Source organism: Sturnus vulgaris, chromosome 31 (genome assembly GCF_052056855.1).
Source record: "Sturnus vulgaris isolate bStuVul1 chromosome 31, bStuVul1.hap1, whole genome shotgun sequence".
Taxonomy (NCBI): Eukaryota; Metazoa; Chordata; class Aves; order Passeriformes; family Sturnidae; genus Sturnus; species Sturnus vulgaris.
The window spans coordinates 2,014,861-2,040,456 of record NC_142273.1 but is presented as its reverse complement, the minus strand read 5'-3'; the positions used below and the strand labels follow the sequence as shown (position 1 = coordinate 2,040,456).

At 65.6% G+C, this 25,596-nt stretch overlaps 5 protein-coding genes across 6 annotated transcripts; 3 read left to right on the top strand and 2 right to left on the bottom strand.

Annotated features, from left to right (window-relative positions):
• The first annotated feature begins 655 nt into the window (after positions 1-655).
• MRPL24 (mitochondrial ribosomal protein L24) lies at positions 656-2,671 on the top strand. Of its 2 annotated transcripts, XM_088154720.1 has the most exons (6): positions 656-770; positions 1,615-1,805; positions 1,889-1,984; positions 2,070-2,173; positions 2,257-2,387; positions 2,466-2,671. In XM_088154720.1, the coding sequence occupies exons 2-6, from the start codon at positions 1,626-1,628 to the stop codon at positions 2,600-2,602; spliced, it is 648 nt and encodes a 215-aa protein (XP_088010846.1). In that variant the 5' UTR covers positions 656-770; positions 1,615-1,625; the 3' UTR covers positions 2,603-2,671. The 2 variants fall into 2 exon arrangements, with proteins under 2 accessions (XP_088010846.1, XP_014744858.2); XM_014889372.2 differs by lacking the exon at positions 656-770 and having other exon boundaries at positions 855-1,805.
• A 42-nt stretch (positions 2,672-2,713) lies between these two features.
• On the bottom strand, positions 2,714-5,515 carry METTL25B (methyltransferase like 25B). The gene is made up of 7 exons (XM_014889325.2): positions 5,359-5,515; positions 4,959-5,095; positions 4,585-4,872; positions 4,450-4,512; positions 3,676-4,376; positions 3,064-3,251; positions 2,714-2,967 (listed from the first exon to the last, which is right to left on the bottom strand). Exons 1-7 carry the CDS (start codon positions 5,444-5,446, stop codon positions 2,738-2,740), a joined length of 1,695 nt encoding a protein of 564 aa, XP_014744811.2. The 5' UTR covers positions 5,447-5,515; the 3' UTR covers positions 2,714-2,737.
• A 67-nt stretch (positions 5,516-5,582) lies between these two features.
• ISG20L2 (interferon stimulated exonuclease gene 20 like 2) lies at positions 5,583-8,848 on the top strand. The gene is made up of 3 exons (XM_014889326.2): positions 5,583-6,436; positions 7,026-7,226; positions 7,975-8,848. The coding sequence occupies exons 1-3, from the start codon at positions 5,723-5,725 to the stop codon at positions 8,086-8,088; spliced, it is 1,029 nt and encodes a 342-aa protein (XP_014744812.2). The 5' UTR covers positions 5,583-5,722; the 3' UTR covers positions 8,089-8,848.
• Positions 8,849-10,680: 1,832 nt separating this feature from the next.
• On the top strand, positions 10,681-16,263 carry CRABP2 (cellular retinoic acid binding protein 2). The gene is made up of 6 exons (XM_014889334.2): positions 10,681-11,407; positions 11,609-11,822; positions 12,551-12,625; positions 14,526-14,704; positions 15,437-15,553; positions 15,672-16,263. The coding sequence occupies exons 3-6, from the start codon at positions 12,556-12,558 to the stop codon at positions 15,720-15,722; spliced, it is 417 nt and encodes a 138-aa protein (XP_014744820.1). The 5' UTR covers positions 10,681-11,407; positions 11,609-11,822; positions 12,551-12,555; the 3' UTR covers positions 15,723-16,263.
• Positions 16,264-19,864: 3,601 nt separating this feature from the next.
• On the bottom strand, positions 19,865-24,422 carry LOC106861156 (dnaJ homolog subfamily A member 1-like). The gene is made up of 8 exons (XM_014889381.2): positions 24,299-24,422; positions 22,977-23,126; positions 22,710-22,908; positions 21,703-21,807; positions 21,393-21,620; positions 21,084-21,314; positions 20,904-21,004; positions 19,865-20,814 (listed from the first exon to the last, which is right to left on the bottom strand). The coding sequence occupies exons 2-8, from the start codon at positions 23,106-23,108 to the stop codon at positions 20,587-20,589; spliced, it is 1,224 nt and encodes a 407-aa protein (XP_014744867.1). The 5' UTR covers positions 23,109-23,126; positions 24,299-24,422; the 3' UTR covers positions 19,865-20,586.
• Between the last annotated feature and the right edge of the window lie 1,174 nt (positions 24,423-25,596).

Here is a 25,596-nt window from a genome sequence, read left to right as displayed (position 1 = left end):
CTCTCCTTGACCTTTAGGATCATGAAATCATGGAATATCCTGAGCTGGAAGGGACCCACAGGGATCATCGAGCCCTGGCCTTGCACAGGACACCCCAAAATGCCCCCCAATTCCAACATCCTAGGGTTTCCAAGCACTCCTATGCTGAAATAGTGGAATATCCTGAGCAGGGAGGAACCCGTCAGGATAAGCGAGTCCAGCTCCAGGGCCCTGCACAGAATCATATCCTGTACCTGAGGGCCTTGTCCAAATGCTGCTTGAGCTGTGGCAGGCTTGGGGCCGTGTCCATTCTCTGGGCACGCCGTTCCAAACACACAACCCAGCGAGGAGAGGCCAAACCGGGGGAATTTGGCCGTGCCTGGCTCCCTGCAGCGGGGACAGCGGACACCCTCCCCTGCCCCTGGACCAGCCCCGGGGACAGAGAGGGCGGCAGCAGAAAATGGAGCCGTGGCCGGGCGCCAGCCCCGTCAGGACTACAGCTCCCGGCAGCCGCTCACCGTGGGCCGGAGCGCCGCGGGAGCTGCGGCGGGGCTGAGGGAACGGAGGGGCGGGGGATACCGGGGGCGGCGGGACTACGGCCCCCAGCGTGCCCCGCGGCGGGACTACACCTCCCGGCGTGCCCCGCGGGAGGACTACGCCTCCCGGCGGGCCTTGCGCCGGGCGCTGCCTCAGCAGCGCTCCCAGGCGGAGCAGCGCGCCACGGCAGCGCCGCGTCCGGGCCTGCGCTGCGCCGGGCCACGCCCACCCCGCGCTTGGCGGGTGCCCCTCAGGTGAGCCGGGTCGGGGTCTGGGATTGCTGTGGGCGCCAGGGGGTTCAGCGGGGTCCTTTCGGGGATATTGGAGGGGTTTTCCGGGGTTTGGGGCTCTTTGGGGGCGGCCGGAGCTCTGCCGGACTGCCTGGGTGTCGTTTCCGACGGCGTGGAGGGGTTGTGCTCTGCAGGACCCCTGGGTTCCCTTTGGCTAGTGGTGGGGCTCTGCGGGTTCTCTTTGGGAGTGAGGGAGGCCTTTGCGATATCCATGGGACCCTTCGGGGGTGGAGGAGGCTTTGCCGATGTCCGTATATGCTCTTCAGGGGAATGGAGTCTATGGGACCTCTGGGTTCTCTTTGGCGAGGTGGTCTCCGGGTCTGTGGGACGCCCGTGTTCCCCTTTGGGGAAAGGGAAGATGTCTGTGTGACTCCTTGGTTCTCTTCGGGGAGTGAGGGACTCTGCGGGTCCCCGTTGGGAGTGGAGGGTGCTTTGCAGGATACCTGGGTTCCCTTTGGGTGGGGGGTTATCCCGTGGGAGCCCTGGGTCCCTTCATGGCTGAGGGATGGCTCTGCCAGTACCTGCATCCCCTTTTTGGGGGTGTGGGGATCTGCTGGGGACTGGGTCCCCTTTAAGGTGGTGAGGGTCTGCGGGATCCCTGGGTGCCTTTTGCGGGGGGCTGCTCTGCCAGACGCTTTGATACCTCTCGGGGGGGCTCTTTCAGGGCCTGGATGGGTGGGGGTGACTCCCCTTTGGTGGTGGGTGGGCTCTGCCGGACCCCTGCATCTCGCCCAGCCCCGAACACACATGACCCTGGGGAGCATGAGGGGTGTCCGCAGGGGACTCAGTGGCCCCCCTGGGCTCCCAGTCCCCAGCACCATGCGGCTCTCGGCCCTGCTGAGCGCGGCACGGCCGCGGCTGCCCCCGGGCTACCGGCACGGCATGTGGCCCCCCGAGTCCATGGCCGCCCGGCTCCGCAACCCCCCGGGGCAGCGCCGCCGCAAGGTCTTCGTGGAACCCATCGCCAAGGACGACTGGAAGGTGTTCAAGGGTGACACGGTGAGGCTCCTTCTCCCCAGGTTCCCCCCTGCCTGGCAGCTGGGCTGGGGGGGGTCCCACCTCTGCCCCTCTCTCCACCGCAGGTCCAGGTCCTGGTCGGGAAGGACGCGGGGAAGCAGGGAATGGTCACCCAGGTGGTGCAAGCTCGCAACTGGGTGGCGGTGGAAGGACTGAACACGGTGAGGCTGGAGCAGGGAGGGCTGGAGGAGGCTGTGGGGAGCCCGTGGCCTCCCCAGCCTTTCAGTGACCCCCGTGCCCTTGCAGCACTATCGCTACGTCAACCGCACAGCCAAGTACTCCGGGACCTACATCGCCAGCGAGGCACCCCTGCTGCTCAGCCAGATCTCCCTGGTGGACCCTGAGGACCGGTAATGGCCTGGGTGGTGCTGAGGGGACTCCAGCGCTGCTCCCCACCTCAGTCCTGCCCCCTGCCAACGCCGTGTGCCCGCAGGAAGCCGACAGAGGTGGAGTGGCGGTACACGGAGGAGGGCGAGCGTGTCCGCGTGTCACTGCGCAGCGGCCGCATCCTGCCCGTGCCCCCGCAGCCACGCGAGGATGGCATCGTCCCTGAGCAGTGGATCGGTGAGTGGGATGGCAGCAGAGGCTGGGGGGATGTGGCAGGGGACACAGAGGGTCATTGCTGTCCCCTCACCCACGCAGATGGCCCCAAGGACACGTCGGAGGAGGATGCGCTGGCCAAGACGTACCGGCCATCCCTGAAGACCTTTGAGGAGGAGATCATGGATGCCATGGGGATCGTGGAGACACGCCGGGCCAAGAAATCCTACTGGTATTAACTGGGGGAGCCAGAAGCCCCCTGAGCCGGGCTCTGCAATAAACACCCCCCCTTGATTTTCTGTTTGTAACATGCAGTGCTTTTGGTGCATCACTGGCTCACTCACAGCCAGTCTTGGACCATAAAAATCCTGAGTTTATTGTGGTCTGTGCCCAGGGCTGTGGGGGCTCTGCCCTTCCCTGGGGGACTCTGCTTCCCCCAGATCCTCATCCTCATTGCTGTGCCTGTCCTCACTGCTGTCCCTGTCTTCTCTGTCCTTGTCTAGCACGGCCAGCACTGTGGCCAGTGGTGTCCGTGCAGCAACCAGCACCAGGTTCCGTGGGGAGAACTGGGGGTTGAAGAGGGGCACAAGGGCACAGTGGAAACCTGGGAAAAAGGGAAAGGAGAGTCAGGGGAGAGCGGAGAGAGGGGTCCAGGGAGAGAGGAAACAGAGGAGGGGGTGGCACCTCCACCCACACCCACCTTGCTCCCGGAGGTAGAGCAGACGGTCGAGCAGGATGAGGGTCTCCACGACAGGTGCCAGAAGCTGCCCCAGGGTGCAGAATGCCACCACCTTGTGCTGCTGCTCCAGCATGGCCCCCACAGCCTCCGAGTCCAGTGGGATCCTCGCTGGGTCCAGTCCCGCAAGGGGCAGCCCCAGGTGGGCGTATCTGTCATGAAAGGAGGCAGGAGAGTCCCAGATAGGACTCCCCCATCCCCAAACTCATGAGAAGGATCCCAGAAGGGAGTCCTCCCCCTCTCCCCAATCTCAATGCAGGACCAGGAGGGAACACAGGAGGTTGACCCGACTGCCCACACTCATGAACAGGGTCCCAAAAGGAGGCTCCCCCTCCCCAAACTCACTGCAGGGCCAGAAGGGGACACAATGGTGTCCCTACCCCCTAAACTCACACGGGGAGTTCCATAAAAGGGTCCTCCCTCCCCAAACTCATAGAGGGCTAGGAGACATCCCAGAATGGGTTCCTCTGTCCCCAAACTCAGAGCCAGCAGATGTCCCAGAAAAGGGTCCCACCTCCTTAGACTCACTGGGGACCACCAGGGGATGCAGAAGGGGGTCCCACTGCCCAAACTCACTGGGGGAAGCTGAGGGCATGTGCCTTCCTGCCTGGCTGCAGGCCCAGGTGCCTCTTGCTGGGGTCGGCGGTGCAGATGAGGCTCTCGAGCACGGCACGGTAGCAGTGGGCCCGCAGGTGGGGGCTGCCCCCCCGCAGCCGCCCCTCAAACTCCTCCAGTGCATGGCACGCGGCCTCCCGTGCCCGGTAGGACAGCTGGTGGCCCGGCAGTGCAGCCACTGAGGCACTCAGGGGGTAGCCCAGGGGGCATCCGGGGGGCTGCGGGGCGGTTGACAGCTTCATGTAGCAGCAGCCCACCAAGGCCACGGCAGCCACAGCAGGGCTGCGGGTGAAGTGGCACAGCAGGGCCGGGCTGAGGTCCCCGCAGGCGTGAAGCCCCGTGACCAGCACCTGCCCCCCGTCCTCAGAGCCTCCCGGGCCCCCCAGTGGGTTCCGGGCAGCGGGGCCGGGTGCTGGGGGGTTGGGGGGCAGCAGGAACTCCCCCCAGGGAGCTGCGGGGTCCAGGCGCCCAGCCACGTGCTGTGGGGCCCGGGGGGTGAGGGGGTGCTGGGGGGGCCTCTTGTGTCCCAGCCCCTTCGTTTTTCCCAGCTCCCGCAGCAGCTCCTGGTCAAAGCGCTCAGCCAGGCCCACCAGGCGGCCATCGCTGTCCACTGAAGTGACCGACAGGCCCAGGCCAAAGGCCAGGAACCGGGAAAGGTGGCCCTGTGGGGGGGACACAAGCTCAGCTCGGGTGCGGGGGATCCCCTGAGACCCCTCCGTGTCCCTCTGCTCTTACCTGGCCTGCTCCAATATCCACCACACGCTCGCAGCCGGTGGCCTGGCTCAGCCCCTGCAGCAGCTATGGGGAAGGGGGGCTGTCAGGGGGCTGGGGTGAGCTGGGAGGTCTCAGGGGGTTGGGAGGGGCACCCACCTTGCTCAGGCGCTGGATCTCGTGCTGCTTTTTGGGCTTGACGTGGCGGCGGAGCAGCGGGTGCAGGTGGGAGCTCTGGCATGGGGGGCGCGGGGACCCTCCTGGGCACCCCCGAGGGAAGGCAAGGGCCCGGGCAGCAGCGGCAAATGCCAGGAGGGACAGGGGCCAGGCAGCCCCTGGGCCCCCCTGGCCCCTCAGGAGCCCGGCCAGCTGCGCAGGAGTGGCACTGGCCAGGGCGGGCTGCCAGGCTGGGGGCAGCTGTGCCCACAGACCCTCGGTGAAGAAATCCTGCAGGGAGCGGGGTCAGCGTGAGGAACACAGCCCAGGGTCATAGCCCGGGGGTCACAGCCCGGGGACAGCTTTGGGACACTCACAATGATGAAGGCGTCGAGCAGGGGCCGGTACAGCGTCAGGAGGCGGATGATGTAGGCGGCTCGGCGCTGCTCCGGGGACTGCTCCAGGTGCTGCTGCAGGTGTGGGGCGGGATGGGGGGCGGCTGCCATGGCAGCTCCTGGGGCGGCACGGGGACATCAGCCCTGCCACTCTGACGTCACCTGGGACATGAGCTCTGGCACTCTCACATCACCCCCCAGGTCTCACCCCTTCCCCGGCTCTGCCCATCCCATTCAGCAGCCATACGACGTCATCAGGCAGTGACGTCAGTCGATGACGCGATAACCCCCTCTTGCTATGACGTCATGCAGCTGTGACACCACCACCCCCCACACCGAGACACCCCCCGGAGCCACGACATCACCCAGGGGCATCGCTCACCCTCGAGCACCCGTGACGTCACCGGGCCGTCCGGGACACCGGGCATGTCGCCGATGCCCCGTGACGTCGCTTTGACGTCACCAGTCATGGAGCCGCCGTGCCCCCGCGCGCGCGCCCCTCAGCGCCCGGCGCCGCCGAGTTCCCGCCACGGCGCGCGTAGATGACGTCACTGCCGGTACCGGGCCGACCGCGTGTCTCCCGGGCATTTCCGGTTCCGGGGCGCAGAGGTGCAGGGGGTGGGACTGAGGGTCTCCCGGGGCCGGTGCCGGTGCCGGGAGTCGTGGGTGTCGGGAATCCCCGGTACCGAGTGGCCCCTCCGCTGAGCCGCCTCTCCGCACCGTAGCGGGCCTGGCCTGCTCCCGCCATGGACGATTTGGTGCTCAACGTGGACTTCACCGCCCCCGAGCACCGCCCGAAGAAGGAGCCGGGGAACCTAAAGCACCAGCGCTTCGTGCGGCGGCGGCGAGAGTTGGAGCGCCGGGGGGTCCTGCGGCAGAAGCAGCTCCCGGCGACACTGGGCAGACCCCTGCGGGCTCCAGGACGGGGGACCGGGGGGACCGGGGGCGGCCCGAGGAAGCCACGCTCGGGCCAGCCCAGGTCGTGCCCCAAAGAGAACGGCCATGCCGCCGCCGCCTCCCGATGCCCCGCGGTCTCCCGGAACGGCCCCAGTAGGACTGATGCTTCCGCTAAGACCAAGGGGAAGAGTCGGGGGACGGCTCGGGGCTCTGCCAACGCTGTCGGAGACTCCCCAGCATCCCAGAACGACTCTAGTGGAACTGGTGATCCCGCTAAGACCAAAGGGAAGGGTCGGGGGGCACCTCGGGGCACCTCCAAGACCGACGGTGCCCCGCCGGCGCCCTCCAAGCTGGTGGCCCTGGACTGTGAGATGGTGGGCACGGGGCCCGGCGGGCGCACGAGCGCCCTGGCCCGGTGCAGCATCGTCACCTACGAGGGTGATGTCGTGTACGATCAGTACGTGCGGCCCGAGGCGCCCATCGTGGATTACCGGACCCGCTGGAGCGGGATCCGCCCGCGGCACATGGCCAACGCCGTGCCCTTCCGCAGGGCACAGCGGGAGGTGCGGGGATCTCCGGGAATGGGGTGGGGGCTGCAGCCGTGGGAGATGCAGAACCGGGGCTGGGGGATGTGAGGCTGGGCTCTGCAGCTCAGGGGCTGGGGCGGGGGGACATGAGGTGCAGTGCAGGGGTGGGAGGGAGTGGCTGCAGGGTGAGTAATGGAGGGTGAGGAGGTAGGTGGTGAGCTGCAGGGCTTGAATACGGGGCTCAGAGCTGGGTTTGTGGGCTGCAGGTGAGGGGCTGCAAGGCCTGGCTCTGCATCTCCTGGGCTGGGGATGCTGGGCCAGGGGAAGGGTTTGTGGGGCTGAGGGTGCAGGGCTGGATTCGTGGTCTGGAGCAGGGAGTGAACGGTTGCAGGGCCACGGGGTGGGGGCACAGGGTCGAGCTCTGCAGCTCAGTGGCTGTGTGGAGGTGCAGAGCTGCCATGTCCCCACCTGCCCTGTGGGGCAACAGGGATTGACCCCACGCTGCACTGCTCCCATTCAGCCCCACAGCTCTGCCTCATGGGGCTGCCCCATTCTTGGGGGGCAGAAACCTCCCATGGAGCATGGAAGGTGCTGCTGGGGGTCTCAACCTCCTCCTCTTTTGCAGGTGCTGCGGGTCCTTGCTGGGAAGGTCGTGGTCGGCCATGCCATCCACAACGACTTCAAGGCGCTCCATTACTCCCACCCCAAAGCTCTCACCCGGGACACGTCCCAGATCCCCCTGCTGAACCGCCGTGGTGGCTTCCCAGAGAACGTGTCCATCTCCCTGAAGCGCCTCACCAAAGCACTGCTGAACCAGGACATCCAGGTACCGTGGCCAGGATGTGGGAACCCCCTGTACCATGCCAGGGAGACAGAGAGGAGTGAAGGCCATCCCTGGGAGAAGATCCAAGGCACTCTGAGTTCAGCCATTGCTGCCAGTCCTGGAGCAATGCAGCCCCGTGCCTCAGTTTCCCTTTCCCTGGAAAGCAGCCTGGGGGAGGGGGGGAACCCTCAGCTCAACCTCTGCAGTCTTGAGGGGCTTTTTCCTGCTCTTTTCCCCTTAATATCTATGCACACCCCACAGCACTGCCTGCACCTCCCCAGGTTTTTCTGTATCCCTAAATCTGCCTATATTTCCCTAAGCTCCGTGCATCCCCCCAGAGCTTCCCATACCCGCAAATCTGCCTGCACTCTCTTACTTTCATGCATCCCTCTCATCCTGCCTGTATCCTCCCAAATCTGCCTGCATCCCCAGCTCTGCCTGTACCCCACCCACAGTTACTTGCACCCTCCCTCATCTCCCTGCATCTGCTCACCCAAGCTGCCTGCACCCTCCCAGGGCTGCTTACATCCCCTAATCTGCCTGCAGCCCCCTGTATATCCTGATTGTCACACCTTCCTCCACCTGCACCCCCAAATCTTCCTGCACTCCCTCATCTCCATGCATCCCCCCACCCTTGCTGCATGCATTGCCCCATAGCTACCTGCACTCCCTAATCTCTGTACATCCCCTCTCCCCTAGTTCTGGCTGCCCCCAAAATGGGAGCTGTGATGATTTCTGTCTGTCCCCACAGGTAGGGAAAAAAGGTCACTCCTCGGTGGAGGATGCCCGAGCCACCATGGAGCTCTACAAGGTGGTGGAGGAGGAATGGGAGCAGCACCTGCTACAGAACATGGAGCAGAAGTGACATCCTGGGGGGTCAGAGTGACACCCCCAGCCCGGTCCTGCCTCTGGGGTGGGCTCACAGTGACAGCCCCAGCCCGGTCCTGCCTCTGGGGGTGCTCACAGTGATGTCCCCAGGCCTAGTCCTGCCCCTCGAGGGTCCTGTGAGTGCTGAGGGGCTGCCTCAGTCCTTGGATGATGAGGAGCCAGGTGTGACGTCCCTCGTCCCCAAGCCTGATGTGCCTTGTTGTGCTCCTGCTGTTCCTCCCTGTTCTCCCCAGGATGTGGGGAGGGCCTGGGATGGTGCCTGCCCCAAGAGGGGTCTCTGGGACCCTGCACCCCCCAAACACTTCGGGGCTGCTCTTGGTCCTGATCCGGGAGAGACATTGGGGCATCCTGAGCACAGCCCCCATCACTGGGGCTTTGGGAATGGAGCGGGCTCCTTCCTCTTCCCAAAACTACCTCTGTCAGCGCCGGGAACTGCCGATATGCCCCGGGACGCGGGTAGAACTCAGATCCCTGTGGAAAGTCCCCACTCCGCTCTGGGAGCTGCTTTCGTTGGTGGTTAAGTTCCACCTTCCTCATTGTGCAAGGGGCGGGACAAACCCGGCCATGGGGAGCAGCATCGCCCCATTTGCCTGCCCGATCCCCCCCCGGGCTGCCCCAGGGACGACCCCGGCACCGGAGGGTGGCCGTAGCCTGAAGGCGCCCGAGCCCGACACGGGAAATGCTTTGAACTGAAAGGTTTATGTGCAAAATCCTAATTAAAAAGAAATTCTTAAAGAGCTCTTCCCTTTGGTGGCGGTGGGGAGGAGCCCCTTGCCGGCCCGAGGGCTCCGGGCGGGTCCCCGGGGCGCTGCCGTCACCCGGCACCCTCCGACATCTGCGTCCCGCGGGCTCTTCCTCCGCCTCCTCTTCATGCCAGGGACGAGCTGGCCCCTTCCCCGGCTCTGGGCACCCCCTTTTCCGCTTGAACCACCAGCGGTCCCTGGTGTTGCTGTGAGCGAGCAGCTCCGGGAGCGGTGCCGGTGCCGAGCCCGCAGCCGGCTTGGGGCATCCCCCCGCCCCCGCCGGGCTGGACGCGGCCCCGATCCCCCGACGTGCGTCACTTTTTCCAGTGTTTCCTCGTGTTTACGTGGCTGCGCTTGGCTCGGGGCGCTAGAGCCCGAGGGAGGGTTTTGGGGTGTACATAAAGGGGCCCTTCCCCCTTTATTCGGGATAAACGCGCAGATCCGGGTCCCCCGCAGTGCTGGGAGCGGACGGCCGAGCATCCCACGAGCCGGGAGCTTGAGGAGTTGTGGGGAGTTCATCCCTCCCGTTCCTGCCTTGCACACCCGTCCCTACGGCCCGGGTGGGGGTGGGAAAGCTGTCAGAGCCCCAAAATCCAGAGGAAGGTGGGAGGGCGGAGGAGCAGACGGGAGCCTTTGTGTCTGGGCTGGGTTTGGCGGTGATTAAGGGCTTTACAGCCGTTATAAATGGCCGGTCGTTAAAGGGGTTTATGGCCCTGGAAATGAGAAGCAGCCGGCCGGGCCCCAGCCCCCGGCGGGTGCGGGGTGCGGGTCAGGGTCCCGGGGGCTTCGCTTGGGTCCCTCCAGATGGGGCTGGGGACCTGGCGTGGGCTGGAACAGGGGTAGGTTCCCGTGGCTAGGGCAGAGTCCCGGGACTGAGAAAAGGTCCCAAGGCCAGGGCAGGGTCCTGGAGCCGAGTAAGGGTCCTGGGCTGATGCCTTGGGTTTTAGCTTTTACATTTATCAGAATCTCTGCTGCTTAGTGTGTAACTGAAGTTTCATATTAGGTGTTAGTGAGTTCTCCTCACAGGGGAGTGACAAAACAATTCCTTCCCAGCTGGAGAATCAAGGACACCCAGTACTCAAAAAGCAGAAACAAAGGAGAGGGAAAGGGGGCGAGCCAGGGGGCTGAGACTTCATAGCCTGGGGCTGTGCTTGGACAATTGACCCCAAGATGTAGATGAACCGAAACTTATAAAAGTGTAAAACTCGTGACTAGGATCCATCTTAGATTTGATTTGGGTGTAGCCCCGGCCGGGCTCTCACACTGCCCGAAGTAAATCCTTTCAATAAATCCCGATTTCATTCCTTTTGCTCTGTCTCTGCTCCAGCTCAGCCTTTCCAGCCATCAGGGCCAGGGCAGGGTCCCGCTGCGGCAGCACAGCAGAGGTCTTGGGGCACGTGGGTTCCCTCCTGCCCCACAGCCGGGGGTCCCATCGGCCACGGGGCCGGGGCCGGGCTCGGTCTCGCCGTCCAGCTGGGTTTCATTTCCGCAGCGGCCGTGGCCGTGGCCAGAGGCGGGGGGTGGGGGCTGCGTCCCGCCAGCTGGGAAGGATTTGTGGGGACATGGGGCGGAGACGATGAGTGACCTGCCCTTGCTCAGGCTTCATCCCCCCACAGTGGAGCCCCCCCATCCTCTCTCCCAACGAGCTGGGGAAATTGGGATGGCCCCCAACAGCTTTGGCTCTTGTGTGGGGGTACCCGACACCCCCTCCGGGGTGGATCCCGGGCACCGGGGAGGGAAGGAACATCCCCAAGCAGCCACATCCTCTCAAGAGGGGCTCTGGGGCACCGACAGCATTTGGGGGGGTGAGGGGGGAGCCCACGGGGCTACCGGGGCAGCGATGGAGCCTTGCCTAGGCCGGGGGAGCCCCCCCGACCACGGTTTGTGCTCAGGATTTCTGCGGTTTGTGAGGATTTTTGCCGGGAAGGGGGGTGCGGGCGGTGGATGGTGCCGGATGTTTCCAGAGGCTGAGCCAGCTGCTGTTGCCCTGGCACTGGGACACGGCTCCCCACCCGCCTCCCAGAGAATGTGTGTCCTTCCCGGGGGTGACCGGCGCTCCAGGCGGGTTATTTGGGGGGGCAATGGTTTCCCTGCTCACCCCAGGGCTTCACCGGCATGGGAGGGAGAGGAGGGTGGGGTGGGGTGCGAAGGCTTTATCCGCCCTTCCCGGCAGAATCCCTTCCAGATGTGGGGCTGCCGGTGGCGGCGTTCATAACCCCACTGGGTCATGGTACCCAGCACGGGACGAGGGGGACAGGGTGCCCCGAGGGGTTTGCAGCAGATCCCACCTCAGACCCCTCCACCCACTGATCCTGGAATGAAGATGCCTTTTTTTTTTTTTTTTTTTTTCTTTTTTTTTTTTCTCCCCCGTTTTCCCCAGATTTGGAGCAAACCGACAGCACCACCCCTCCTGTGACTCTGGGATGGGAGGATGCAGCTCCTGCGTCTCTGGGGTGAAGGGGTTCGGGTGACTCTTCACCAGCACCCCCTTCCCGAGCCCCTGCAGCTCTGCCTGTCCCTGTCCCCTCTGGCACGGCCTCGGCACTGCTGTAGGTGAGGTTATGCCAGTGCTCGGTGAGAAATCCTGTTCTTCAGGGGATTAGGGATGCGGCAAGCCGGGACTTGGCTCACCGGCCCGAGCCGGAGGTTCTGGGGGCACGGGGGGATGTGGCCCGGAGGAGGGGGGCGGCAGGGGCTCTGTGGGGCCTTTTCACCCCAAATCGGAGGAAAAAAACCTCTCTCCTTCCATTCCAGAGTTTCTGCTGAACCAGAAACGCCATCTCTTGCTTTTCTTGCCCAGAGCTGGCCCCGCCGCGCAGCCTGCCCTTCCGCGGCGGTTCCCAGCGCTGAGAAACCTCGAGAAATCCCTCGGCGCTTGTTACCTGCCCGGGACCAGGGTTTCACCTGCCCCTGGCAGCTCACCCCGAGCTCGGCCGAGCCCTGCACTCACACGAGTGTGCACAGACAGGTGTGAGTTTGTGCGTGAGTTTGTGCGTGAGTTTGTGCGTGAGTTTGTGCGTGAGTTTGTGCGTGAGTTTGTGTGTGAATTTGCGTGTAATCGTGTGGCTGGGAAAGGCGCTGGCGTGCCCACACCTACGTACGAGTGAGCACAAGCACCTGTGCACACTCACCACCCGTGCCGCTCGGGGGGTTCGGGTAGATTTGGGGGTGCACGCAGGTATGGGGGGACGCAGGGAGATCAGGGGGTGCAGGCAGCTTGGAGGGTTACAGACAGATTTGGGGGTGCAGCAGCTCCTGGGGGTGCAGCACATGTGGGGTACAGGCAGTTTCGGGGGGATGCTCGCGATTAGGGGGATACAGGCAGCTCAGGGGGATGCAGCCAATCTGAGGAGCTGCAGGGAGATTAGGAGGGTACAGGTCTCGGGGGGGATGGGGGGAGTTTTGGAGGGGGGGGACAAGCAGACCAGGTGGTGCCTCCAGTCTGCAACCCCCACGGCAAATCGGGGCGGGGGGCTCCCTCTGGGCTCTCACTCCGCAGGTGAGCGCGGAGCCCCCGGGCCGGGGCCGGGGCCGGGGGGTGGGACCAGCCCAGCGATAAAACGGCGGCGCGGGCGGGACGGGACGGACGGACGGAGAGAGCCAGCGGCGGGGCCGGTGCTGGTGCGGAGGGTGCAAGGATCCCTCGAACCGCTTATTCCCCCCTCGGTCCCCTCCCTGCGCCCCCCACGCCGGCAGCCGCGATGCCAAACTTCTCCGGGAACTGGAAGATGAAGAGCTCGGAAAACTTCGAGGAGCTACTGAAGGCGCTGGGTGAGTGAGCTCCACTCTCCCTCCGCTCCCTCCGGGACTCCCTCGGGCTGGGGGCGGCGCAGGGGAGGCGGGGGGCGGGGGGATTTCCCCCCATTTCCCCTCCAAATCCTCTTCCAGCCCGGGTGTCAGGGTGCCCGGAGCCGCCGTGTGCCGGGGGGATCCCTCTGCTCCCCCTTTTAACAACGCTCTCGTGGTTGGTGCCCCACTGAGGAATCAGAGGCACGAGGGGGCCGAACAGCGTGTCCCGCTCCCGAGGGATCCCACACGGCTCCTGCGCGTCCTCCTCTTTCCTGCCTCAGTTTCCCCACTCTGGTGGTCCCCCAGGCATGGACTCTGCCACCACCCCGGCCCCCTTCAGTCCCTCTGCCCCCCATCCCAAAAGCACCCGCGGGCTCACCTGTCCCAGGGACCCTGGGTACAGCTGGTGTCCCCAAAACCAGCCCAGGCAGGACGCCGCTGTTTTGGGGTCCCATCCTCACAGGCCTCATCTCGGGCCCCTCTGCCCCCCACCGCAGAGCTGTGTCCCCGGTGAGCGGGGGTGGGGAGGGCCAGGACTCATCGCAGGAGCTGGAACTGGGGGGCACAGGCCGGGGGGTCCCCGGGGCTTTGGGTAGGATCAAATCCAGCTCCCCCACTGCTCCCCTCCGCCTGACCCGCTCCTCGCCAGCCGGGGAGCTGCCGGAGCAGAATATTTTCCAGGTTAGGGGATACGTAACGAATATTTCAGGATAATTATCACTTTCTTGGGTTTCACTCCCGATCCCTCATCGCCCCTTTTCCCCGCCCTGGCCCCGCTGCTGGAACCGGCTTGGGGAAACCTCAGCAGGAAAATAAATCTGCCAGCCCCCCCCGGAGCCCTCTTCCTTTCCCACGGCGCAAGTGGGGGCTCCTGCTGGCTGTGCCCCCGGCCCTCCCGGGGGAGCTGAGGGATTTATGAACTTCAGCCCCCCAGACTGACTGCACCATGCCGCCCTAGCTTTGGTTTTGCTCTCTTTGGGTGTTGTTTCTTCTCCCCCAGCCCCGTCAGCATCATGCGGGGGGCGTGGGGGGCTGTGTCTGACCGCACAAGGTTTTGGGCATCCCCTCGGTGTGAATCAGGCCTCGGAGGGAGGGAAGAGACCTGGGAATGTTCGTGGGGACTTGGCGTGGCCATCGAGTGGACCCCTCAGGGATGTGTCCCTTCCCACTGCGAGGGAGTTCGGCTCCTGGAGCCCATCCGAGCACCCCCGTGTCTGCCCCGTCCCCGTGCGGGGGGACCTCCTTTGTGCAGGGACCCTCTCAGGGGGTGGCCAGTACCCACCCGGAGGGTGACATGGGAACAATGTCCCCAAAGAGCAGCTCCCCCTGTGACAGCCGGGGGCTCCAGGGCATGATGGATGAGTCGCCTCTGGAGCAGGGACAAAGCCCCAGCTGCCCCGCGGTTGGCGAGGGGGCTGCGGGGGGAGACGTGGGACCCCTCGGGGGGGTCACGCAGGTCACCTAGCACAGAGCTTGGACTGGGGCCCTTGTCCCCACTGTCACCCCGCTATGGGTGAGCCCTTGCCCCCGTCATCCCCGTCCCTTCCCCCGGGCGCATCCGGCGCCAACTCCGGCACTCCCCTCCCGCCCCCTCCACCAGGTAACGAGAGCCAGATGTGGCCCAGATGTGGCCGGGGGGGCTCGTCCGTCCCCCCATGGGTTGCCTTGAGCCACCTGCAGCACTCGGTGTACCCTGGGACGTGTCACTGCCAAGTGTGGGGGCTGCGGCCGCGGCTCCCTCCGTGCTCCCCCAGGCTCGGGGGTGGGGGCGGGGGGGGAACAGTGGGGTCCACATCGCCCCGAGGCTACTGAACCAGCTCGGGTCACCGCGGGACGCTGCGGATGCGGAGGGGGAGCTCGGTGCCACCGTCCCCTTCTCCAGGCGTGAACATGATGCTGCGGAAGATCGCGGTGGCGGCGGCAGCGAAGCCGGCGGTGGAGATCCGGCAGGACGGGGAGAGTTTCTACATCCGCACCTCGACCCCCGTGCGCACCACCGAGATCCGCTTCAGGGTGGGCGAGGAGTTCGAGGAGCAGACGGTGGACGGGCGGCCCTGCAAGGTGCGCGCGTGGGCACGCGTGGGCACCTGCACACGTTTGTGAGAGTGTGTGAGTATGTGCTGTGTATGAGTGTGTGAGTGTGTGCTGTGTGTGTGCTCTGTGTGACTGTGTGTGTGTCTGGGTGAGTGTGAGTGTGATGACAGCTCTGTGTGTGCTGTGTGTGTGTGAATGTCTGATTGTGAATGTGACTGTGATTGTGAATGTCTGTGTGAATGCGCGTGTGCTCTGTGTGTGTGCTGTGTGTGTGATTGTGTCTGTGTGATTTGTGTGTGTGCATGAGTGTGTCTGTGTGTGACTGTGTGAGTGTGTCTGTCTGAGTGTGACTCTGTGCATGTGCACACACTTTGCACCAGAGCAGGAGCTCTCCCTCACCTGTGTCACACACACACACACACCTGTGCACACCCGTGCCTGCACACACACGACACAGCACTCCGGTGTGCACACAAAGGTGTGCGTGTACACGTGTCTGTGCACACACGTGAGCTTGCACAGGCATGCTTGGCATGAGGCAGGAGCTCTCACCTGTGTGTGTCCACACGCTTCCCCTCCTCCTGCACCCCAACCTGTCCCTGTGCCCCCAGGTGACAGATGAGCCCGGACACCCGTCTGGCACAGGGACAGACGGCCCCGTTCCGCTCCCAGGGGTGCAGACAGATGCTCTGGTGTGGGCGGGAGGTGTCCCGGGGCTTTGCACATCCCCAGGCAGCGCTGCCCTCTGTCCCCCTGCAGAGCCTGGCCAGGTGGGAGAGCGAGAACAAGATGGTGTGTGAGCAGCGGCTGCTCAAGGGCGACGGGCCCAAGACGGGCTGGTCCCGGGAGATGACCAACGACGGGGAGCTCATCCTGGTGAGGGGCAATTCGGGGGCCTGGGGGCAGCGCTGGGAAACTCCCATGGAGTGGAGTGGAATGGGATGGGGAGGGGAAGGGGACACGGCCGTGCCTGTGACCCTGCTTCTCCTTGCAGACCATGACGGCCGACGACGTTGTGTGCACCAGGGTCTACGTCCGGGAGTGACCCCCCCCCCCAGCTCAGCTGCCCCCCCCCCCCCCCCGCGCTGGGGGTCCCATATTCCCCCCTTCCCCACCCAGTGTCCCCTCCGTCCCCTGCACTCATCCCCCGGCCACGGGGAGGGTGCTGCATCTCCCTACGGGGGTACATCAGCGAAACCCCATTTTTTGGGGGGACACACACACACGGCTTTCCCTCCCCCTGCAGGGCGGGGTCTCTCCGGGGGCAGCAGAATCTCCTGTTCTGGCCCCGCTCTGCCGCGGACGGAGCGCTCGGGGCCTGGCGAGGTGCCGGGGTGCGGCGGGGGGTAACGCGGCCCCTCCCTGCCCTTTGGGCTGGTTTGAGCTGGTTTGGGTTCGGGCTGCTGTTGGTTCCCGCAGCCCCCAGCCCTGCCCCGCGACCCCTCCCCAGTATTTATTTGTGCATATTGTACCAGATGGGAACACCAAACCCCCTCAGCCTGGGGCAGTGCCAGGTCCCAGCCCCCACAGGGTCCAACTTCCCTCTGTCACCTCTCTCCTTTTTCAATAAATGTCTTATGACCTAACTGTGGTATCCCTGTTTCTCCTCCTGGCCCCACGGGCACACGGATCCCACATCCCAGATTCTGCGCTCCAGATCCTGCACCCCGGATCCCACATCCAGCACCCCAAATCCTACAGTCTGAATCCCACACCTGGGATTCTGCACCCCAGATCCCACACTCCAAATCCCACACCCCGGATTCCACACCCCAGATCCTTCAGCCTGGATCCTGCACCCCACATCCACTCCCCGGTCATTGCGCAAGGGGCCGGGGGCGAAGGCGGCAGCTGGGTTGGCACATCCCAGCGTGGGAAGCGGGTGGTGGCTCTGAGGTGACCGTGGGGTGACTCTGGAGCAGGGAGGGCAGCGTGGGCTGGGGAGTTGTGCTCTGCCTCAGCTCCAGTGAGGGGGACATGAGAACCTATCCCAACTGGGATGGGGGGGCCGGGGGCACTTGTGGGATGCAGCTCCGGGGGTTTTCCAGGGATGTTCTTTGGGGGCTGCCCGATAATTGCCCTGCATGGGATGGCATTAATTACCCCAGGATAGCGGGGCTCAGCCCGCGTCCCTACCGGGGCTAAGCTGGGGAGGCGCAGAAAGGGTCAGGGTGCAGTGAGGGTCGGGGTGCAGGACTCTCCTGCCTCGAGGTTTGGGGACCTGCTGCCCCCCGTACCCTGCCCAGCTCGGCTCTCTCGGAATGGGCCAGGACCCTTCGGCCAGGGCAGCCCCCGAACCGCTGTGGGGCAGGTGGGGGGCACTGCCCCACCGAGCTGAGCCGTGCGGTGATGGGGGGCCCTGAGCGGGTGGATGCAGAAGGGAACCAGGGCTCAGGGTTGGCTTCACCCCCACGCCCGGGGTGTGATCCTGCACCCCGGGAGCGCGTCCAGGAGCAGGAAGGGTGGAATTACATCTTCCCTGGGGAGGAGGAGAAGGGGGAGGAAGGCTTCGGTATCTCCAGGTGGACACTTGGCAGGCGCCCATCACCCTTGTCGCCATTCCCAAAGCGCTGCCAGGCAGTGTCCTGGCTCTCCCGACGTCCCCGAGGGTGGGCTCAGGACCCGGCCCCCTCCCCACCTCACCCGACCGGCTGCTGCTGGCCCCGGAGACCCCGGGAAAGCCACGGCCGGGCGGGAGCAGCCGGTAATGGAATCCAGCCGTCCCCCCCGGCTCCGACGGCTTCCCCTCGTTGGAGGAATATCCGCTTTCCCCCCGCAAGCCCTGGGGACGGCTCCGGTTTGCCTCTGTTTGGGGGATCACTGGGGGGGGCTCTGGGACCCCGAGAGCTGGGGCGGCACATCTGGATGGGGAGTGGTCTGTGGCTGCCTGCGCTCCCCCCGCAGCGGCCCGGGGGTCCCATTCTGCTGCTCTGGGGTGCTAGGGGGGTTCCAGGAGGGGCAGCGGCGGGAGGTGCCCCCTCCCCGGAGCACGGCCGCGGCTCGGGGCGTTGGATGGCGGCTGCTCTCGAAACAAAAGCAAATTCCTCTGTGCGGAGCTGAGATGGGGGGCTGGGATGAAGGGGCTGTGAGTAACCCCAAAACTGCTCTGGAGGCTGTGCCCCCCTCCCATGGCTCCGCGTGGGTGGTGTCGAGGTCCCCGGCGCCTCTAATCCGGCACTAATCTTCCCCGGTGACCCCGGTGGCCCCCGGGCGGCCCCGCTGCCCCCCCGGGCTGGGGAGGGGGCCGGGCTGGCCCCTCGCCTTTCATCTCCGGAGACAAAGCGGGGCCCGGCTCCCTCCCCGTTCTGTGCGCGGGGAATGAATGCCCGACCCTGGGGGGCCGTGGCCCCTCACCCCGGAATTTTTCCATGCATTTTCTGGAAGCAGAGGCTGGGCTGGGTGTGGGGGAACAGCGGGGGGATGTGGCTGCATCTCATCCCCCCCCTGCCCCGTGCCGGAGCCATAGGGAGGGAGTGGGGGCTTCGATCTGCCTGAAGCCATGGGGGTGTGGTGGCTCTGTCCTGCCGGGGATGTCCCTGTGCAGGGAGGGGGACAGGTCTCGTTGGGCAGGCTTGGGGGGCCACCCCCCTCCGCTGGGCCGTGACGCTGGGGATGGGGATAGAGGAGGGAGGCTGAGCTGGAGGAACAACACCCCCCACACACCTCCCCAGCCCCACGGTCACGGCGTGACCCCACCAAACTGTGTCCCCCAAGGGCTGGTGTCGCCCCTCTGTCACCCCCACACCCTCCAGGCCGGTTGCTGCTCTAGTCTGGATGGTGTGGAGGGTCCAGGCTGACATCCTTCTCCCCCAGCCATACTGACTGGACTGAGGAGCTGGGGACAGGGAGGTGCCAGCCTCAGGGGGGTCTCGGCCCCTGCCTCTGCCCTGCTCCCCAGGGAAGGGTCTCTGGACGTAGAACAAGCTTGCTGGCCACGAGGCCTTGGCTCAGGGTGGGCTCAGTGCCTGGCAGGGCTGGGGCATCGTGCTGCCGCTGGGCCACGTGTCCAGGTGGGCTCTGGCACATGGCACAGGGGTCCCTGCCCCTCAGTGGGGGGCAGCTCCTTGCACCCAGCGCGCCCCCATCTAACTGGGGTGACAGGCTCGGCCCTGGGGGTGTCCCCAAGGCTCAGGGCAGCCAGGGACGCTGACGCCTGGGTGGCTCAGCAAGGCGTGGTCAGCCCCGGGGGAGGGTGACTGCCACCTCCTGCGCGGCTTCATCCCCTCCCTGTGCCCGCGGGCTGGGGGCTGTGCAGGAGCTCCCGCTTCCCCCCCACTCCCCTCGGCTGGCGGCCAGCCAGCATTGTTCTCCCCGCCGCCTCCTCCTCCTCCTCCTCCTCCTTCTCCTCCTCCTCCTCTCCCCCTGCAGCTGCATCTGGCGCCGGAGCTTTCCTGGGCTCCAGTGGAGGGGGAGCCTCCAGCCCCACAGAGCCCCCCGGCCAGGGCTCCTCTGGGCAGGGGGCTGGGGGGCTTCACCCCCCTTCCACTGTGGAGGGGAGTCTCGTCCAGCAGCTGCACGTGGAGGGGGCATGGGGCGGTTATGGGATCCAGCTCGGCCTCTAGTAGGGTGTATTTTTGAGGGAGTCCCCCTTAACTGCTTAGTAGCCCAGCACTGCCCCACGGCTGGAAGCTCCCATGCAGTGTGGAGTGCAGGGCTGAAAAAGAGGGGCTGAAGCTATCTGGGGCGAGTCCTCCTCCATTGTGGGGTCTCCATGGACGCTGAGATGGTGCAGAGGGTCCAGGAGGGAAACTGGGGGTGGGTCCTGGAAGTGGGAGAGGGGGCTCTAGGGGTGACAAAGCCAGGGTGAGGGACTGGGGGTACACACGGGGTCAAGACTGTTTAAAGATAGGGGGGAAAGGTAGAGGGACAAAGGGGGGATTGCAGGGCTAGTAAAGGGGGGACAGCAAGTGGGACAGACCCCTATCTAGGCTTGGGGTCTGTGCCCTCCCCTGCTGGAGAAGGAGGAGCTGGAAGGCAGCCACGGGCAGAATCTGGCACCTCCCAGTTGTGTAAGATGGGGAAACTGAGGCACACCCGAGATCAAAGCTGGGCAGTCACTACCCCCGGGCTCCTGCTGCCCCACGCTCAACCCCACACCCTGCCCCACGCTCAACCCTACACCCTGCCCCACGCTCAACCCCACACCCTGCCCCACACACTGCCCCAAGTTCAACCCCACACACCGAGTTGGGATTCGCGTTTAATGCCAAGTACAAAGTCACCAACCCACCCCCCCCAAAAAAAAAAAAAAAAAAAAAGAAAAACTTCTAAAATTCTTCCAAAAATAAATTAAAGGGAAGGGACGGGTCCCCCCCAACCCCTCCTGTCCTGTGCAAAGAGAAAAGAGCCACCCCCTCTGCATCCCAGGCCTGAGCCAGGCTCCAGTAAGGAAAGAAATGGGCAAAGCAAGGGGCTGGGGGCCCAGGCAGCACACCCCCGCAGTGTGGGGCCGGGAGGGGGGCATCCCCAAAAGGGGTGGGCAGTTCCCCTCCTCCCCACACTGGCTCTAGCACAAGCTTGGCCCCACCACAGCAGATGGGGAAACCGGGTACTCCCTCCTCGTCTCAGGCCAGAGCCTTCCCAGTGTGGGATGTGCCAGGTAGCTGGACCCGGCCCCACGCCCCCCAAGCCCCCCGCCCACGGCAGCGGCGGCTTCACTGCCCCGGGACTGGAGGCGAGGCGAGGCAGGGCAGGGCAGGGCAGGGCAGGGCAGGGCAGGGGGGCTTCACCCAGCTCACCCACCTCACTGGGGGGGCTCTGCCTGTTCACGGGGGAGCGAGGGAGGTGAAGTGCTGTCGGAAAGGCGACCTATGTACATCCCTGAACGTGGCGGCTCCGCCAGCCCCTCCCCGCCGCGCGGCCCCGGCCCTGCCCCGCCTGCGCCCGGGGGGCTCCGGCCCCCTCCCCCGCTATGAGGTCTGGCACTGGACATGCTGGCGCATCCCGTCCTCGAAGTCATCCTCGTGATACGCTTCTCCAGTGTAGGGCCGCCGGCCGGGCCCCCCGTGCGCTGTGTAATCACTGAGCTCCACCTCCTCCGTGTCCTCCGTGGCCATCACCTCCTCCTGCGGCGGGAAGAAGGCCTGGAGCTGGCGCAGGCGGTCAGCAGGGAGCCAGCCCGGCTCCGGAAACTTCACCTGTGACCAGAGAGCAAGCGTGAGGTGGGGGTGGCAACTCGGGAAGCCCAGAGGTGGGAGACGTCAACTCCCACTCTGCTCTAGCTCACCTCGAACTGCAGGATGAGCTTTCCCTTCTGAAAGGGGCTCCTGTAGACAGGCATCCCCTCGTTGGGGATGCACTTCAGGTCCCCAGGCCGGATCACGTCACCTGAGAGAGACGAGGGTCACCCTGCTGTGCTCCCGGGCCCCTGGCTGTGTCACAGGGGCAGCCCCGAGTCCCCTCTCACCTGGCGGGGAGGACACGAGCAGGGTGCGGTTGTCCAGGGTGCGAATCACCTGCCGGCACCCGCACAGGGCGTCTGCCAGGCTGATCTCCCTCTTGACAATGAGGTCATCGCCGCTGCGCCGGAAAACAGGATGCTCCTTCTGGTCCAGGACAATGATGATGTCCCCGGGCTCCAGGCCAGGCACCTGGTCCCCTTCCTCGTGGAAGGTGATTTTCTGCCCATCCTTCATGCCTGCGAGGAGTGTGGGGAAAGCTCAGGGCACGTGCACCACTCTGGGGTGACCCCTCCCCGCGTTCAGCCATATCTCACCTTTATCCAGGTGCACGCTGAGGATCTTCTTCTCCCGTACAACCTTGCGGCCGTTGCAGGTGAGGCAGCAGTCCCGGGGCCGGATCCACTCGCCCTGGCCCTGGCACTGGGAACACACCGTCTGGATCTGCTGGATCATGCTGGGCCCCAGCTGGTGGATGCGAACCTCCATGCCCGAGCCATGGCACTTGGGGCACCTTCTCTGGGCACCCTCCCGCACCCCACAGCCTGTGCCGAGGGGGGCAGGGGGTCAGACAGTGGGGTAGTGGGTGCTAGGGCGGCCCCCCAGCCCCTGCAGCCCCTCACTCACCTCCACACTTGCGGCAGATGATGTTTTTCTGCAAGGACAGCTTCCGTGTGGAGCCATTGTACAGGTCCTCCAGTGACACTGAGAGCTGGTGCACCACTGTCTTCCCTGGGCACAGGAGAAAGGTTGGCTCAGCACCAGCCACGTGCCACCTCCCGTGCCATGCCTGGACAGGCACTGGACACCACTCAGGGTCATCAGGTCCCCCCAGAGCCAGTCCCACTCCTTCCTCAAGGACGGAGGCAGGGACGTGGACAGTTTCACTCCAGGCCGGGCATGTCCAAGCCCGGATCCTGTTGGCTGCCCCGTGTCAGTGCTGGGTCCCCAACGTGGGCAGGGCACAGCTCCCACCCCAGGGCTCTCAGCCACCCTCCAGCTGCTGGGACACTCCCCTGGCATCCTAATTGCCCTGCTATTAACTCGTGCCATCTCAGCAAGAAGCGCCATGGCGAGTCACCCATCCCGAGTCACCCTGTCCCTGTGACCCAGGCCCAAGGCATCCAACAGTCACCCGGCCGGCCCTGCACACCGCGTCCTGCTGCCACCCCCGGGGCTGCACTGGTGACTCAGCTGCAGCCCCGGGGACTGCGGCGGGGGAAAGCCAGGACAAGGACAGGGAAGGGCCCTTTGAAGAGCGGCAGGTGGAGAAAGTAATGAGGATGGTGAGGAGCTGCACAGGGCTGTGCCGCAGGGGCAGAGACAGTCTGGGGAGTCCAGCTGGATCCCGGTGTCCCCAGAGCCAGTGCCGTGCTGGGCACCAGCCTCCTCTCACCCCAAAGTCCCAGCATGTCTGTCACCCCCCTGAGACAGTGCTGTGCTGAGCACCAGCCCACCGACACACAGGGGTCCCAGGAACTCTGTGAACCCCTGAGCCAATGTCACACTGCATTTGGGCACCAGCCCTCTCCCACATCATGGTTCCCAGTGATGCCTTGTCCCTCACCCCAGTGCTGTGCTGGGTACCAGCCCTCTCCCACCCTGGAGTCCAGGTGAGTCCCTTATCCCCGTACCTCTCCTGTCTGCCCGGCCACGCATCCGCACTCCCCCTCCAAAGAAGAGGTCGAAGATGTCCATGGGGGAGCCGAAGCCGCTGCCTCCCCCGCGGCCACCCAGGCCTCCTTCCTTCATGGCCCGCTCGCCACCACGGTCGTACAGCGCCCGTTTGTGGGCATCCGACAGCACCTCGTAGGCTTGGGAGATCTGCTTGAACTGGGGAGGGGGAGAGGTGGGTGAGGTGGGAGAGGGCCAGCTGAGGGGGGCCGGGGGGCTGCACGTACCCGCTCGCCCTCGCTGGGGTTCTTGTCGGGGTGGTAGCGCAGTGCCAGGCGCCGGTACGCCCGCTTGATCTCGTCCAAGCTGGCGCCCGGCCGCACGCCCAGCAAGTCGTAGTAGCCTGTCTCCTTCACCATCTTCCTCGCTGTGACGTGCTGGGACAGGACAGAGCTGTGAGCCTGTGACTGCGATGCAGCCTGGGACCTCTACGTGGCCCATGACCCCCTGACCTAGCCCAGGACATTCGCCCCAAAATCCCCACTGATCCCTGTTCTCCCCCTGCACAACCCTGCATCCCAGTGGGACAGGGGGTGATGGTCGGGGGGTGACGTGCACGTGTGGGGGTGGACCCCAAGGCTGGTCCCCATAGTGGGGAGGGGAACGCCCCAAAGTCCCATCCCACTGCGGGACCCCCAAAAGGCTTTGATCGCTGTTCTCCTCCGTGCACAGCCCTGCCTCAAGTGTCCCCCCCGCAGGAGCATCCCGCAGGTCACGGGGTGTCAGGGGACGGCTGAACAGGGTGACATCCTGCTCCACAGGTGTGGGGACCGCCAGACACCGCACGGGGGTCCGGGAAGAAGGGGCAGTGTCGAGGGGGGGTGTCCCTGTACCCCCCGGGCCATGTGTCGCAGCCGATAAGCCCCGCGTGGGGTGGGGACATATTTATCTTGCGACACGGGGGGACGCGGGGAAGCGCCCGTGACCCACGCACGAGTAAATAACCGGTTCCGACACCGGACCGGCTTTCCCGGCACTGGAGCCGGGTTCGGCCCCCGGGGACCCCCGGGGCGGGCCCGTCCCGTCGGGCCCAACGCAAGAACCCCGCGGCTGGAGCTGGGTCTGTCCCCCGGGACCCACAGGGCCGAGGCTGGGGCCGGGACCCTCGAGGCTGGGTCTGTCTAGACCCAGGCTAGGTCCGACCCGTCCGGTCCAACCCAGGACCCCCGGGAGAGGCGGCTCCGCCCGCCGAGGGTCGCGGGGCGGGGGTGTCGGGGGGTACCGGGAGGTGTCGGAAGGTACCGGGGCGGAGATGACACGGTGACATCCCGTTTACAGCCGCGCAGGTAGCCAGACCCCACACCGGGTGTGCAGGAGCGGACCCCGAGCCCGGTGCTCACGGGGAGGGTTCGCCCCAGAGCCCCCCCAGAGCCCCCCAGGCCCGCAGGTCATCACAAGCCACCTCAGCGGTGTCCGGGCCGGGACCGCCGCTGACACCGCCGGGGCGGGGCGGACCGGTTCCTGCTGGGGGGTCCCGGGGAGGTTTGGGAGGTGCTGAGGGGGTCCGGGGGTTCGCAGCGGGGTCCCAGGGGCCGCCCCCCCCACTCACCGCCGCCGCCGCTCCGCCGCCGTCTCCGAACTCTCTGGAAGCCGCGGGCACGGCCCCCGCGCTGTCCCCGCCCCCTCCGCGCCGCACGCCGCGCCCATTGGTGGAAACGCCCTCTTCCGCCCGCCCATCACCCCTCCGCCCCGGCGCTGATTGGCTGTGAGGGCGGTTCTTGCCGGTCGGGAGGCGGGGCGCCGTGTAGCGTTGTGATTGGCTAAGACAGCTGCCGGGCCCGCCTACAGTATAGAGCGCTTCTCGCTCATTGGCTGGGAGCGGGTGGCCAATCAGAGGGAAGAGTGGGAAATGCGGAGGCTGCGGGAGTCCGGCAGGGGGCGCGCAGGGCGCGCGGAGCGGGGCGGGGCCGGGAGGGGGCGTGGCAGTGGGCGGGATCGTTGTGTCAGGGGCGTGGCCATGGGTGTGGTCAGTGGGTGGGGTTACGCGGTCAGGGGCGTGGCCGTGGCTGGAGGGGAGGGACATGGCCGGGAGTGTCGCTGGGGTGGGGACACGGGGTATTTTGGGTGGGTCCGAGGGGTCACGGAGGAGACTCGAGGTGGTCCCGGAGGTTTCAGGGAGCCCTGCGGGAGTCACGGGGCGTGTTCCCGAGGTTCTGGGATGGTCACAGGGGGGTCCTGAGTGGGCTTGGGGAGTCCCGGAGAGGAGGGAGGCCACCCTGGGTTCTCGTGGCGGTCACGGAGGGGTCCCGAGGAAGATTTTGGGCGTCCCGGGGGGGGCGACAGGTAGCCAGGGGAATCAGGGGAACTCCTTGAAGGGTCACAGAGGGTTCCCCTGGGAGTCACAGGCTCCTTCTGCAGGAAGGAGTGAGTGAGGAGCCAGGGGGGTCACGGGATGGTCCCCAGAGGTCTGGGGGATCCTAGGAATGGTGATGGGAAACCTGAGGAGCTGACAGCGAGGGCAAGGGGCCCGGGGTGTCCTCGGCTCTCCCCTCCCTTGTGCAATGGGGGTGCCCACAGACAGCCCAGCAGAGCCTTTCTGGGAGAGCCTGTTTGTGTTCCCCCTCCCCAGGCAGGCTTTTTTTTTGCAGGAGGGATGCCAAGAGCAGGGAGCTGAACTGGGGGATCTGATCTGATTTGGAACCAGTGTCTGTCTTGAGGGCCATGGGCCTGAACTAGTGGTCTGATCCTGGGATCTGGGATCTCTCCAGGGGTCAGAACCGAGGGGCTGGGGTCTGAACCACGGGGCTGGGATCTTCCAGTTGTCTTTGTCCCCTCTCAGGGCAGTGTAAGGGGTGAGGGCCTCTCCTCCCAGGCCCCATCTAGGGCTGCTCAGGCATTTCTGTGGCC